Source organism: Dromaius novaehollandiae, chromosome 3, assembly GCF_036370855.1.
Source record: "Dromaius novaehollandiae isolate bDroNov1 chromosome 3, bDroNov1.hap1, whole genome shotgun sequence".
Classification (NCBI taxonomy): domain Eukaryota; kingdom Metazoa; phylum Chordata; class Aves; order Casuariiformes; family Dromaiidae; genus Dromaius; species Dromaius novaehollandiae.
The window spans coordinates 108,596,178-108,612,670 of record NC_088100.1 but is presented as its reverse complement, the minus strand read 5'-3'; the positions used below and the strand labels follow the sequence as shown (position 1 = coordinate 108,612,670).

The 16,493-nt window shown below is 36.7% G+C and overlaps 1 protein-coding gene across 1 annotated transcript in view; it reads right to left on the bottom strand.

Annotated features, from left to right (window-relative positions):
- The window catches only part of PSME4 (proteasome activator subunit 4), a 76,025-nt gene that overhangs the window by 46,483 nt on the left and 13,049 nt on the right, over window positions 1–16,493 (bottom strand). Inside the window, exons 5-15 of the mRNA XM_064509758.1 lie at window positions 15,308–15,457; window positions 14,616–14,679; window positions 10,384–10,458; window positions 8,449–8,571; window positions 7,859–7,951; window positions 6,834–7,099; window positions 4,940–5,126; window positions 4,118–4,207; window positions 2,176–2,240; window positions 1,929–2,079; window positions 409–507 (exon numbers count right to left, since the gene is read on the bottom strand). Of these exons, the coding sequence (XP_064365828.1) occupies window positions 409–507; window positions 1,929–2,079; window positions 2,176–2,240; window positions 4,118–4,207; window positions 4,940–5,126; window positions 6,834–7,099; window positions 7,859–7,951; window positions 8,449–8,571; window positions 10,384–10,458; window positions 14,616–14,679; window positions 15,308–15,457 (1,363 nt within the window). The remainder of the gene's footprint in view (window positions 1–408; window positions 508–1,928; window positions 2,080–2,175; window positions 2,241–4,117; window positions 4,208–4,939; window positions 5,127–6,833; window positions 7,100–7,858; window positions 7,952–8,448; window positions 8,572–10,383; window positions 10,459–14,615; window positions 14,680–15,307; window positions 15,458–16,493) is intronic.

The window sequence follows — 16,493 nt, the reverse complement described above, 5'->3', positions numbered from 1 at the left end:
TAGCATCATAAATGGTCCATTAAGAAAAAAACCACATACCTTATGGAACTCAATACACACATCGATAAAAATCCTTTAACAGTACTACTGAAAAAGAGAGAGTAATAGGAAAAATTGTATCTCAACTCTAACTACAATTCAACCTAAAGTCAGACTCTGACTGACTTCTGAACTCTCAATAAAACCTATACTAAGTATAATGCAACTACAGTTAAAAATACTTTGTCAATTATCCTCTTGAGATGGTGCCAAATGCAACCATCAGATTTTAGAAAATAGTATTAAGAATCATCTATATTTACAAGAAAAAATTAAAGATCTTACATATGAAAAAGTAGTAGGTTTTTTTTCTTTAAGAAAAAAAAAAAAAAAAACTGAAGACCAAGTGAAATTGGAGCATTCTCTCACTTTTACTGCAGCTCGGCACATATCAGCAACCATCCGACCAGCAACTCTTGTCTCAAATATATTTGAAACAGCAAAGTTAAAAACCTTCTCCAAGGCCACCTAAAAATGAATATAAAAGACGGAAGTTACTTTTTCTTCTAAACAAGGAATCATCAAATGTTTGATTTTACACAAAAGAAGGCATGTGTGCATAATACTGTACCCTTTTAAAACATATAATTACAAACATGATTCAAATTAAAAATCTGAACATAGACACAGAAAAGTCAAAAAAGTTCTTCAGAACACCTGAAGTTTACTAAAACACAGCCACTCTTAAAGTTGGCAAAATTATGGAGAAAGGAGCTTAAAAATCTTATATGAAGAGTAACTGCTCAGGAACATCTTGAATGTTACCAGTACACACTTGAGTTGCTCTATACATTACTCATGTCTAGTTGTACCAAACTTAATTATTAATTATTTTATTGAAGAATAAAGGCTACTACAAAGGAACAATGAGAAAAGGTTTGTTGCAACAGCTTCACAGTTTGCAGACTTCTGCTTTATTTACTGTACCATTCATGAAAAATGCATTAGTGTCCACTAGTATTAAAATCCATTCAATTACAGGTAGGTTCCCTCTCTCCCCTTCTAGGGTTTAAAAACACAGAGAGTTTTAATTGGTGACATAATGGGACACTGCCTTCAGCTGGAAGTTGGAGACACTTCTAAAGTGTTCACTTTGGAAAGAAAGGAGGTCAAATACTTCTTGCTTACTGATACAAGCTTGGGGAAGCTTCCGAGAAACCACACAGTGAAACTGTTCTCACTCAGCCAGAGCCCTCTAAAGGGAAAAATCATGCTATTTCACATGTGGGAGAAGTAAATCCAAGATATTCCGCTTTTAACAAATGAACAGGGATTTAAGTGGGCAGCCTATTTTAAAGAAGCTTATTAATATCCAACACCTTGCAAGGTAAGTGGAATTATATACAATGTAGATTGCATATGATTACTTTGATAACTAATAATCAGGAAAAACACAAATTAAACATAATGTAATATAAAAATAATTAAGACTTAATTAAACAGAAGGTTTCAGACAAAATTATACCTCTACATGTCCAACGCAACGGTTCAAAATGTACTAAACTTACCATCTCCAAATATACATAAAATATAATTTGAATGAAAACAGGCTAAGATGTGTTAGCCCAACCTGCAAGGAAAGAATCTGTCCATGCAACAGCATAGATTCTCTAACCCTCCCCCCACCCCTTACAGTTACTTTAATCCAGATAATTTTTCTGATCCTATTAGCCTCATGGCTCCTTGAATTTTTTGCCCAGTTGAGGGAGTAGTAGGGAGAGGGACAGAAGTGGAAACCAAGGAAGTGAATTAAGTTAACATTACCATCAGAAGACATGAATATAGCAACCTAAAATTATAAAAATGATAGTGAATAGCTGATGTGTTATATCACAATAAAAAAAATAAGCCTCATATAAAATTAGACAGAAAATCCATGTCACACCTACCTGAAATATATCTTTTGAACATTGAGTAAGAATTGTACTGAAAGTAGAAGACAGACCTAATTCCACTAGACTCTCCAGATGAGTCATTTTCTCAGTTTCAGTCTCCTCTCTGGTTTGTTCTAGCGTGCTGCTTTCTATAAGTCCAAAACATCTACACAGACGGAATAAGTGCAATTTTAGTAAATGGAACTAGGAAGTTTTATTGAGTTTTTCATGCCAAGCTTTCAACAATACATAGCTTACTCACCTATCCATAAACTGTAGTACGAAATCCTCAAATTCAGCAGTTGCAGAACACAGTTCTCTTTCCACCTACAAATTTCCAATGTGAGAGAAACACAAGTGGGCTTTTTCTTAAGGAAACAATCTACTTTTTTTCCTACAGTAGGAACACTCAAGAACACTTTCAATTTAAGTGAGATGGATGACAGCATATTTTTCAAACTGGTAATTTGTAGAGTTTCAAGTACACTACATGAAACAACTATCACATTTTCTTTACACTGTCCTATTAGATTTCCTGGCTTTGATGTTTAGTCATATTAGCTCTCAGGGTGAAATAGGTCTGTCTCCATGGATACAGCCTTTGGCCTCACTACTGATCCTCCTTTCCAGCAAGGATGTCAGTGAGTGCCAACTGTGGTGACAGAATTGGCTGTGCTGACGTATTTACGTTAAGCATTCCGTGTATGAACTTGTCCATTTGAGTGCTGCAATTTGGGGGCAATGAAATTAACCTTTTTTCCAATAGCTTTCAGAATGTTCAGAACCTGTCCGATCCATAACTACTAGCTGTTCTCAAAACTACAGAGACAGTCTCCTCGCAGCAAACAAAACAGGTTTTACACAGCAGTTTCAACTACCATAGCTGACACTGCTGCTGCCGCCTCATATGTAATGCGCCAGATACAACTTCGCTATCTGTGCTTGAACTATTGTCATCAAAAAACCAAAATGAAAACAAAAAGACACTCAAAAGCCTAGTGGTAAATAGAGAAAGTAGAGAAACAGAAAAACTGCTTCCCATTCCCTCCTGTATTTTTTACTACATGAAAAAGCCGATATGCAAAAGCACCACTGGAAGAATGGAGCGCAGGGAACTTTAAGATTACAGATGTCTACAGACAGTGCTTCGAAGCAGCGGACATGTGGAGAGACAGTGTCTAACAGCAATGAAGGGGCAGCAAAGGATAGAACACAGAAGAGGGAGATGAGTCACTGTCTAATGATGTTACTAGCTCTTAATTAGAAGAGATTAACAAGCATCTGAAGAGACAGCAACAGCACCTTAATCAGAAGAGAGAAGCATGACTACAGGAACACTTTTAAAGAGGTGTGAGTATTTTTAAATGCTTTCCCATAAGATGAAAACAGCCCTTAAGTGTTCAAGAATGCATTAGTTTTCTGAAAAATAAATACAAACAGAAGCAGCATCCCATTATTTTTAAACTTGCAAAGTTTTCAACAACAGGAGACTAAGCTCCATCCAGAGCCTCCCAGACTTGATTGCCTTTTATCCCAAATTAAGTTGGACTAGTTCTGAACCAGAAGTGTTATGTACACATCTTATAACAACACTGGAGTCACCCATATTTTCTTTTTGATTTGTTATCTTAAAAGTTTTAAGGTCATAAGAAGCTTCAAAAACTTTAATACTAATGAAGCTGCTATTTGGTCAGAATCATAGAAAAATATTGTTGGCAAGGGACCTCTAGAGACAATCTAGTCCAATCTACTCAAAGCAGGGCTAGCTCAGAGTCAGATTAGGTTCCACAGGGCATTGTCCAGCTGAGTTTTAACATGAAAAGATTAAGCCATTTAAATTTTACACATTTCTACTCAAAGCAGGGCTAGCTCAGAGTCAGATTAGGTTCCACAGGGCATTGTCCAGCTGAGTTTTAACATGAAAAGATTAAGCCATTTAAATTTTACACATTTCCACAACAACCTATCACTAATAAACAATGCCAAGAATACATGGCCAATTCCTATGCTGATGTCAGCTCCATCATACTGGCCAGAAACAAGTGTGATCCATAAGTTTTAGGAGGGGTGTTTTGTTTTTAATGTAACTTTACTGGTTTGCTACTGTCATCTTGTGTAAGTAGTATTTCTGAAGAGAACATTACACTGCTAGAAATTAAAAACTAAGTTATGATTTTATTTTCATAGCTGCACAGCATTCTTACCTCTGAGAGATCATCTCTTTCTTGCAATACAGATGAACAATCTACTAAAGGCACCAAAGTAGAAAACGTTGCAATAAACTGGAATGTAATCTGTTGAGAGTTGCAAACAGCTCTTTAATAACACTGTATTATACACATTAAAAAAAACTTCTGGAATTAAGGTATGGCAGCTAAAGCAGAATCATTACATTAAAAAAAAAATCCATAGACTAATTCTCCCACTCTAAAACTTCAAAAAACATTTCTAATTCCAGGCAAAAAAAACCCCAAACCCTTAGAGTTGGCACTATACAAAGATGACTCAAATTTCTGCTAAAAAAGAAAACAACAAACCACCACACCTTATTTTCTGCTAAATTTTAGAGCTGCAAAAGCCAATTAATGTAAACATTGTTTGAATAATCAATGAATAGGAATTCCTGAAGATGTGAGCTTTTAGGACCTGACATAATAAAGACTTAGTAAAAAAAAAGAAACGGTCTTTCTATTGATTTGAAAACACAAGGAATATTTGGTAATAGCTTTGGAACATCTACTTTATCTCATTTAACAATTCAACAAATCAGTAAGTTGCTTATCAGAATCTATTGCTAAAGATTCACTTGGCATTGTCCAGTAAACCAAAGGCAATACCGTAAGTTTGAGACTTGTAACACTAACTTTTTTACAAGTAATATTGTGCATGAACAGAGCTGTCACAAAAATCAGGCTAAGAAACATGAATTTGACTTGCTTTTGTATCAATTAAAAAAAAAAAAAAGCTGTCAGAGTGACCTAATTAGTTAACCATATTTTAAAAAGTAGTAAGATTTTTACACTCACCATGCATTTACTGAAGTCATTTGGATCCACCCCAGGCAATGCTCTCATCAGCAGAGGTAGCATGTGTGTCGGACCTTCAGGAAACCACTTCCCCCCAGACACCAGGCTTCGAGCTACTCCAATTACACAGCTTAGAGTAGCTGTGAGCTGATGAGGTTCAGTCAATGTCTCAAGTGCAGGATATGTTCTATAAAGTTTCAGAGCAGCCATATTAAGAACAATAACCACTCTAAAGTGTTCAAAGAAAATGGATTGTACATGTTGTTTTCTACCAAAAAAAGGTATAAAATTTCTACAATAAAACATTTTTATGCTAATCAGTGATTCAAAACTGTTTTTGCAATCTATTTCCAATGGATCTAACATTGTTCTTTCAGAATATGTTCCTTCCAGCTGACCAGTCCTATTTGCAACAAATTCAGAATAAAATAATTTGTTAGTAACTGCAGCATAGGGATTAATAACTGCATGGACTTCTACAGTCAAGGCTATTATGTTTTTGGTCTTTGAACTTTAAGGACCAACCTCTATAGGTGGCATTGTTCAATTATATGTTGCTAATGGCTTATCAATAAAAGCCAGTCCTTATTAAATGGATTTTATTATGATACCATTAGCAATATATACATAAACTAATGCAGGCTGTACTTGAAAGTGTAAGGTTCTTGTTGCAAGCATGAAAATTTGCCTTGATTGCCTCTAAGTAGATAAAAGATATATTATTTAATCTTACATTAAAGTTCATACTTTACCTATTAAATTACAAGGATTTTTAAACCTGCATTTTTTACACCAAGCATTTTTAATAAACTGCATCAGATTTCTTACTGTCATTAACCACCTACAGTTCCAACTGGAGTCATCGTGCTACCCCAACCTACATCACTCACAGCATAAATGAGCAACATCTACTCAAAGTGAATGTGGAATTCCAGCCAAGACAAACATACTAGTGATAGTCTGATCTACTAAACAGACACTCAGTCTGCTCTCAAAATAGGTATTATAGTCATACCCAATACGGACTTCCATTGCTGTCTTTCTTGGAAGTGTTATGTTTGAAGCGTTTTCACATAAGGGCAGATTTATCAAGTTTTTATAAACAGTTGAGCCAGTAAGGTATGGAACTCAGGAAAGGCTCTTAAGATAAATTCATGTCTATATTGGTTTTACAACACGGATTTTTAAAGGGAAAGTGTTAAAGATTGCATAGGAGGGAGAACATGGATAGGCACTAGGAAGAAAGCTGTTCATCTGGGCAGGAAGGAATTAGTTTTTTTGAAATTAGTCCAAGGCATTAGCAGTAGGAGAAACTAAGTATTTTAGATGGACATACACTTTAGTGATTGGGGAAAAAAGGATATTATATTAAAGCTACCTGTAACTGTAACATACATACTTTGACACAAAGTAAAAAACATACACTCATTACTACCCAAAAATGCAGTACATTTTATATTTGGCCCTAAGAGTGAGCTAGTGAGAGGGCACCACATGACTCACGAATAAGGAGTACGAAGTTACTAAGGAGTACGAAGTTACTTTTCATCCTCTATCTGACATAAAATGCTAACAGAAATGCAAACAACCTGAGGACCGCCCTAAATTACACAAGCTGTGGTGTAAACTCCCTATTAAGCTCCCAGAAGTATTTTGTTAGCCAGGGATTAAAGGGTGGGGGTGGGGGGGGCAGGGAGTCCTCCTCACTTTGTCCCGACCTCAAGTGACTGCTCTGAGATATGTATAAAACTTACCTTAGCAGCACTCACTGTAAACACGTAAACATTCGATTGCAGCAAGGATATTCTTTATTGTTTAAGGTGAGCGCTTTGACTTTGAGTATTTATTTGCTGATAAGAGAACGGGAAAATTGCAATGTTTCTGTAGAACTTACTTCTCAAGTACAGGTGGAATTACTAACTCAGGACGCATCAGTGCAAGGTTCTGCAGGGCTTGAGCAGCCTCCAGGCTTCCAGTTTTACTAAACATAGCCAGAAGAACAGGTTGAATAATGCATGCTACAAAGTCAGTGACATGCTGATCAGTGAGTTTATGACTATCAGGCACAGGAGTTAACCAGGTCGTTTTCTTGTAGCGCTCACGATGCAGCCTTCTGACAACACTACTGGGTAACCTTTGAAGTAGTTTCATCAGTTTGTTCTGTTGGATATACAAGAAATGCTACAATCAATTTCAATTACTTGGCAGTAGCAAAACCTGAGTTGCTAAGTGTACAACAGACAGTTAATAATAAGCCAATACCTTGAAATTACACAACTATCAAAGAAAAACCCCAAAAAGTTTAAAATACAAGGCCCCAAATTTGTCATTAAACTTCAGTTTGCAAAACAGTAAGGTTATGCTGCCAGCACTACACCTTACGATTCTTTAAAAGTTAGGGAAAATATGTACAAGGGATACAGTCAAGAATCAAACTTACTAGTAATTGAGACATCTTTGAGAGCATTCTCTGCACATTTGTATTTATGTAAACATCCTGTTCTAGAACAAGTCATCTCCTCTGGCACAGCTTGGACCAGCCTTGCCATTTTAACTTGCACCTTTTATCAGCTGTCACAGAGATGCCCTCACATTTTCTAGCAGAAAAAAATCCCCTAGTTACACCATCAGAGAGGCTACGCTTCAAACTAGACATTCATTAGTTAGACTAAACTGTGCTTAGGTATGATGTATGAAGGAGACTCCCATAAGCTGCATTCCTGACATCAGAATCAAAGTATGATTTAAATTACAATGTGATGACATAGCCTGAAATTTAAAGACTCAAAATATTATAAAACCAAAAGACAAGCAAACTATTGGAGCACGTAAAGCAGCTATCAGCACCTTTGATTTGACAAGTTTGACTGCTGCTATTACAGGCAGCAAAGTTATTGTCTTGATAGGCAAGAAACTCACCAGCCAGCGCCCATTATTGGAAGGATGATAAAAAGAGGCAATGCTATTGAACAATCCACACAAGTGCTTCTGCACTAGTTTACTTGGTCCACCCTGTCCAAAATAAAACATGCAATTTTAGTATATGGGTTAAGCTTAACATGAAAAGGCAGCATACAGTACTATGAGATGTAAATGAGCATTCTCACTGATCACAGCCATTCACTCAAAGCATCAAACCACACATGCAACCCCCTCCCTCCAACTCAGCACTAAGAAGCAAGTTCTCTCCACGTGATGTGCAACCGCACACTATTAAATGCAAGAATTCTGCACAGTGGGTCTAAGTGTGCATCTGCAGTGGTGTTTGTAGCTGGCTGTGGATATCTGTGGCATATCCAGAATGCCACAGATACCTGCTGTGATATAAACCTTTTCACTCACATTCCAAATTGACAGTAAAACATCACACTTTAAAATAAATCCTGGGCCAAAGCCTAAAAATGTTTCTGCAGGGAGCTAAACAGCAGGAAGAGATTCATTTTAAATGCATAGTTGCTTACAGCTTAGTATTAATAGTTTTTGTTGTGCTTTATGAACGTGTTACTAACCATCATGGCTGTGATCCACATTACTGCGTGTCCTACATCATAAGCATTCGTTAAGAATCTTGGGACAACAACTTGGTTGCTACCCACTGGAAGATTTAAACTCCTCAAAATTCTGGTAAAAATCTGTAAGAAAGAGTTACTTACTGTAAATCAGCCACATTATTAAAACAGTATCAGTTTAGAACGTTACTATAACAAATCGCTCTCACAAAATTTTGTTCTATTTTCTTGCTAGAGCAAATATTTTCTGAGTAGAGAAACCATACACATTAATAGTGGATGTAAACAGTTTCAGCTCTCAAGACTGAGACTGGGACAGGAGAAACATTTTCACAGAAAGCCATAATGTTTTATTTCCTTGAATTTAGAAAAACTCAGAAGTCTAATATTCAAATTAGCTGCATTACAAAATAAAAATTAAATAAGCATAATCTGAAATCATTTAAAACAATGCATACTATCTCTCTGACACTGCTGAAGAGGCACATGCAGGAGAGTGGGTTGAAGAACAATTTTTCATCCATTTCCCTTAAATTTCAGACAATGGAATCCAATGTGCAGCATCCCTCTTCACTGGTGTTTTTCATGTCTCTCCTCTCACTAAAAGGAACTGGATCAGTTCATTTCTGGTCTAGAAAGCCATAGATATGTAACCTGAACACTGCACAGCAAGCCAGGGATCCCCTATCTACCTTGCAACAGATATCTCACAATGAGTACATTTAAAACAACAATCAGTTAAAGGTTTAATTTTAACATTAATTTAACATTTAATTTAATTAAACCAAACTCCATAAAAATCCTGATACCACATATGGGACCAGAATATTTAAGGAGATTACATCATGTATGCTAAAGGCAAGTGATAACAAAAAGAAAGCTAAACCTGAAATAAGCAAGTCTTCATAACATAGTTGCATAACTACAAAAAGAAATATGAAATTAAAAATAAAATTCTTTGTTGGTTTATTAAATAAGATTAATAAGATTTTTCAGTTAAAAAAAGAAAAAAGGAAAAAAACAAACCCACACTAGCTAAACCACATTATGACTTTGCCAGGAAGGATCTTAGCAACCTAAGAGACAAAAAGCTAAATCTTTCAAAGGACCTAAGATTTAAATAACATACTCCAATTATCAAACACTTATCTGGAGATTTTTAATATTCAGTCTTAATTTCCTATAAACAGAATGATAGAATGGTTTCTTGTCCCCATTCGCAGATGTGATAAAAATTCAATAAACCACAAAACAGTGGGGCAGACTGTTGATCAAAAACCTTTCATAATTGTAACATAACATATACAAGTTTGTGAAGACATTTGTCAGCAGCAGTCAATTTGACTGTTCCAAAAAGAGAATAATAATGGATTTGGTTGTACTTTTGTCTCTTGCTCTCTTTTTATGCTCAAATATAGAATAGAAATTATTGATTGGGGTAGACTAAAAGAAAAAACACTATAATTTTAGAAACATGCTGTATCTCAAATGGATACAGATATATAGGCATAAACACTTGCACATCATAATTTTTTTTAAAAAAATTTAACTGCTATGAACAACTTTAAAACCCATAACCTGAAATATTCATATTATTCATCAGAAGAATATCATATTAAGACCCATTCCCACAAGGAGATTGGAATAGTTATAAAAGTACAGACAGTACCTGTATAGTAAAGTACGTCACTGATTTGGTTTGCTTTTTAGCCAGGTGATATACCAGTACCTATTTCCAATGCTGTCTGTTACAAAAGAATGTCTCTAATTTTCAAAGTTAGATTTAGGTCTCCAAAAGAACATATCTAATTTGAAAAGCTGGGCCCCTGTAGTGTAAGGCCCATACTATAAGGAATATTTATTTTTCTTAGCCTTGCAATGCTGAAGACACATCTCAAAGTAAACAAAATAATTTCATAATGTGATAACTATTACCTTTGGTACATACGGATCCCAATCTATGTACCCAATGTTGTCAGTAGCCAAGCGGGCAAAAAGGTTTACTAGATGCTGAAAACAACCATAAAACAGGAAAATATTCATAAGCATACATTTATGATAAGAGGCACAAAACCCTTCTAGTCTACCTTACAGTTGCAAAATAAAAGCTATCCATAGCAGTAAACCACTTGTAAAGGGAAATTTCACACCATCAGAAGTCACCAATACCATATTTCATAACACATCTGCAGGGAGTTTCTACCTTCAGGAGGCAAATTCATTACTCAATACTTACAACTAAGCAGAAGAAATAGGTACAAGTTCCCTGAAACATACAGCCTTTCAGCATATACACCTCATCTCTTCAAACTTTTTTAATCTAATGACACCCTAATGGTACTTTCTGAAGATATACTCTGCTCCACACTCTGTGTATTAACGTGCAAGACAGAATGCACTCACTACCATTTTAGTTTTCTCAACCACTTACTGTCAGAACAACTCTGAAGGACAGTAGATGATGAACAAAAGAAAGTTACACCTGAGCTACAAACAGCCAAAGACCACAGCTTTTACTGAGAAATCTCTTTTTCCCTTTTGAGCAGCTACCACATTGCAGAAGAACCAAGCAGCAGCTCCCAGAGTTTACCTGTAGTAAGCCTCAGAGTCCTTCAAACAAACACAACTATAACACCTTTTTACCAACTGCGTATAGCAGACTTCATCTCTCTGCAGTTTATGTGAATGTTTGGAACAAACTCCAGATGACAGTTGAGAGAGATTTCACAGAACACTCACAACACAAAAGCAAGTTTTTGCTTTTGCTTTTTGTTCCCAAGGCAAAATCTTGTAACAGAACAGGCTTTACTTTGGTCAATATGTGTGCAGAGTGGCATGCGCAATGCATTTGGGTTTTATGCAGACTTCTCTAACAGAAACCTGCTACCCACTTTGATAGACTTTTTGATAGCCAATTTTGATAGCATTTTGAGAGAGGACTACTTGGATCAGTTATCATTAGAAAAAGGGCTAAAGAACAGTTTGAAGATTGTGACCCTACCAACATACATGTTAAGAATCCTCTTAAATGCAAAGATGAGAAAGATAGGCTCTATACAAGACATGAGGTCTGGAAACAGAATAAACAATTACGCAAAGACAAACCACTTCCTGGTGAGGGAAAGGGCCCTACATTGCCCACTTTGGCTGATAATGCATCATCTTGGCGCTTGATAACCTGGATTAGAAAACATACAACACACATGCATCCAACAGTACTCTGACCTGGAGCAGCTGGACAAGCATTTATGATTACAAGTCAATATGATGGTGCTTCTTCACCAATGAAATTGTCTCAGCTGAGCTGAATGAAAGAAGTGGCTGAAATGGCATTTATACATAGACGTTGAATGAATTCAACCAACACAACTTGGACTATTTAGCTTCTGCAGGAACCACCTTATTTCTAAAAAGTGCACCTTCCTGGGCTGATTGCTGTCATGTTTATAAGGTTTGGTTTACAAACGCCTGTGACTCACAAGTGTATTAGGCATTAGCTGTCAGACAGGATTGTAGTATTGTCTATCCACCAAGAATTATATATTCCACTGCCAGAGGACAGTCTCATGCATCCAAATGGACCTGGAAGGTATTCTGAGGAAAGAGAGCTATAAGGACTAAAGGAAGAAACAATAAAATGTCACTCTGATACCCTGACTGTGGAGGCAGGATGAAGGGGCAGGAAATCACCACCAAAAGTTACCAGTACTCCTTTTATGAGCTCTTCCAAGTAGGAAAACACATATCAGGTCTCCAGAAAGCGTTGCTGCTTCTACCAGTACCTTGGAGCTATGGTGAAGCCAAAAGGAAGGGCTTTAAACAATCCTGCCCAGTTTAGAAAGCTATTGTCACTGAGCCTAACAGATTCAAAGTACAGTTTACCTCTCTCAGTCTGAAGGATGCAATAGCTTTTGAAAAAACAAACTGAACTCAGGACTGTCACATCTGCCATAGCCTGAAGACAAGTGTTATAATATTTTAAACCACAGTTCCTTATCTACCTTTTTGTTTGACACTAGGAAATACCCACTGAAAAATTCCTTCCCATGTACCTCAAAGGCAATTGATTCTAGCTTCCCTTCAAACAGCAAGTCCAACTCCTGACAAAGCAAGCTAAGAAAAATCTTGAAGGGTACTAGCGGCTTAAACTGGATTGCGTAGTCAGGGATCATATGTCTAATATCATCTGCATCCAAGCTTAATGAAATGAGCAAGCCTGACCTCAGAAGATGGAAAAAGTAGCAGAGAAAACATGAAGTAAAAGCTCTGTGGCAAACACGAAGTTATTTGTGCCTTTTCAGCAAACTGTGAGAAATCAGCGGAAGAGCAAAAATTTCAGAGAGAGCTGCTCACTCACGAAAGGATATTGATTAGAGCAGTTGACAGAAGCAAGCCAAATAACAATACTAAATGTGTACGCTGTTGCCGTTCTGTAAGAAAGAGGAGGCAGAGTTGTGCTTCTTTGGATAGCCACCAGGACGATGCAAAAGTGCCTACAGACAATCCTACATAAATGCAAAACTTATCATCCCTGTTCAACTCCAGACAAACATCAATTGTTTGACGACGGTTTTCTTTTTTCTTTTTTTTTTTTTTTTTTTTGACATAACTCAAATCAAAAAGACCTACACGTGAGCCTTTTCATACAAAAGTTGCCAGAAATCCAGGGACAGAACGCGCTACAAAGGTAGCATTTAATAGCATTGTGGAGATCAGCTCTATCCAAAGAGACCAAGTCATCGTCCTCGAGTATACAGACAGCAGATTAATGAGAAAAGCCAGATGGTCAGTGAGCTTATGTTCATGCTGAGTCAGGAAGAAGTCTGGTAATTTACCAAATTCCACTGCAGTAGTGCCAAGGAATAGATCAGCTGACATCAATTGCACCTAAGCTACTGGTGTCTTGTCCCAAAAACAAGATTTATTCTGTTTTTCAAGCTTATATCTCATCATATGAAACAAAAAGGCAGACAGGTAAATGGTAAGGAGTCTGTTTTGATCATAAAATTTCCAAAGAAGTCTTTTGCAAGGGTGGTTTCTTTTTGACCTTTGCCCTGACTGCAGTGAGATCATGTCCTCTCTCTATTTTGCATACAGTAAAGGTACTGTGCTCTCCTAGGCCAAAAATACCAATGGACAATATCTCTCAAGCAAAATTGACTCCTTAAAAAACACTTAACAGGGAAGCACTTAGTATCTGCATGGTAACTGAGACCTATTTTAGTCTCTGTCAGTCTAGATATGAAGCCAATACCACTCCCTACCTCAAAGGCTTTTTGACATTTTTACACTCCTACCATAGATGCAAGATTTGAAGCAGTAGTAGACATGAAATCTGCCTTACACATCCTTGCCATGCAGGTAGCATGTGGATTAAATGAAGGGATTCAATCATCAGGGTGGCACAGAAATAGAACATCACCTCCAAAGAAGCCACAGAGAACAACAATTTTGGGGAGAGAGATAAGAACAAGCAAGGAGGCATACGTACAACTGATGACTAAGAAAGACTTCAATGCAAACTCAAGACAGGGATACAAACAAGGTTACACTGGAGGTTTATTTTAGCTCTCCAGAGTTAGCATACTAATTCTAAGGGGATGGTTGAGAGGTATCAAAGAGATCTGGAAATACTTTGTGTTATATACTTAGGCATTTAGCCTGAGGAAAGCAGTACGTAAACGTACCTTCTACAGATGCTGAAAAGGGGGAAAAAAAGCATCCTGTCATAGCAGGAGAAGCATACATAGAGTGAATGTACTCATAGGCTATCATTCAAAAAAAGATATTGCATTACTACTCAAAATTAAGGATGATTAAGAATGTCCTAAGTTATGATGGGATTTTACGCAATTCTAATCACAATTGCAATAGCACTTTGCATCATCATATGCATTAACAGCCATCTGGAAAATGCCAGCATTCCCAAGGCTGGAAAGGGAAAGCTGAGCTAGCAATTGAACAACACTCACCAAGTGCAACTGCTGCCTTATTTACTGAGCCAGTAACTGCTTGCTAACAATCATAAAATTATCAACTCTCCCTTCTTGCATTACATAAAGCATAAAAAAAAAGTTATGTCACTGTTTTAATTAGATGTTTTGCAAGCATACTGTAGGAAAATTTAAATGAGTCTTCTCTACTGTAGGAAAAAAGTACATACTTACCCCTTCCCATTGGGGAAGATTTTGAACCGACACCCACAGGCCTATAAATTCATCAAACCAAAGCCTGCAAGAGAACAGAATAAAACCAACTTTAGTGTGTGAAGGCATCCCCTCCACCAGACACAGGTGGTCTCTGGAGCTCATTTCCCTTCCCAACTCATTCAGCAAAAAACAAGAGTCAGCATGGAGACACACTTCATCTCCCTACCCTCAACTTTGATCACAAGTTTCAGTCCTAGATTCTTTTTACCTCTCTTCCTCTCCTATTCTTTGCTGATTCCCCCTTCCAGACAAACATTGCAAAAATAGTGTCCTTATCTACTTCAGCTTCACCATTTTATTATATATTTCCTCTCAATACAGGTAAACCATATGAAAACAAGTCACACTTTCTCACCCTTTCTAGCTGAAAGTCTAAAGTTTGTCTCTATCGTCCAATAGTTAAAATTATCATTAGCTTCTGTTCTGATTTCATTTGAGGCCAGGGGTACAAACCTTCTGCACAAACAGTTATTTCCATTTCTATTGTTTTCAAATATAAAATTCCACTAAGACATGAATGCAAGACACACATACATAAAGGAGTGAGCATATGAACTGATTCACATGACATGTCTTCAGGTATCCTATCAGAGATAATCCTTTGCATCCGCAACAGAATACTGTCAGACTAGATATTCAATCATGCTTACTTGAAACCTTTATGGTGAAGATTTGGAGGAAGGGTAGTAGGTAGAAATAACTCAAAGTAGGTAATAGCCTTTTGCATGGTAACATCAAATGGACACATTAAAGGCCGCCACTCATCTAACATCTCTTCAGTGGCATCTTCTGGAAAATATCTGAAAAAAAGGGAAATGTTGAACATGTGCAACTTAGCTTTAAAGTTGTTGGGTTTTCCCCCTCATGTCTAAAACCCAATATGCATTAATGTGTCATAAATCTCAGTTTTACAGGAGGACTATGTACCTAGGGGCAATAAAATAAAATAGATTGGTACTCAACTCCACTTCCTTCACAAAACACAAAGTTAAGATCCAAGGACACCATTGTGTATCATTTTATGAACACAAACAACAAGATTCTTATCTTGTTGAACCAAAAAAAGATGCAAAATCATTTCAGTGTGAAGGCTGGTCAAGACAAAACACCTATTATTCATATCTGATGCAAGATAATTAACAATGACTTAAGGCATGAAGAGTACTGTTTATTGGAAGACTACCAGGATCCTGAAATGATTATTTAATTTCTTTTAAAAGAAACTACTTATCCATGCAATGCAGTTTTTAAAATGCATACCAAATATAAGTATTTAAACAACTTAATTACTGCAGTTGAAGCAGGGCCAATTGAAAGTCATGTTATCAGTATCTCAACCTCAAGCCAGAATTTTCAGAAGTGTCACATTTTCACTTTTAAAGAACTCTTCTTCAGTGGCTTTTTCATTCATAATAAATGCCAAATAGTCAACAATGACAACTAGATTTCTTTATTTAGCTAAACAAAGAAACATAAAACAAAAGAACCCACCGCACACATTTGGGAAAAGCATCAGGCATCTTTATGCTGTTATTCATCATACTAACCTGCACTGTGTTTAGAATAAACATCTCCCACAGGAGTGCTCAATGGAGTAACAAGTCAGTATGTGAACTGACTATCTCCATGAAAGTAGACAATAATTATAAATGGCTATATGAAGGGTAGACAACAGAACTACCCTTTCTCTGCATCTTTGCAGTATCTGAAGCTGTGAAAGTCAATTAGCACAGAGAGCAAGAGTGGCTCAGGTGTACACATTCTGAGTGGTGAATATAGCAAAGAACACAAAAGATTAAAAGGAACAGGCCTTATCCAGTGATATGCTGGCTTTTT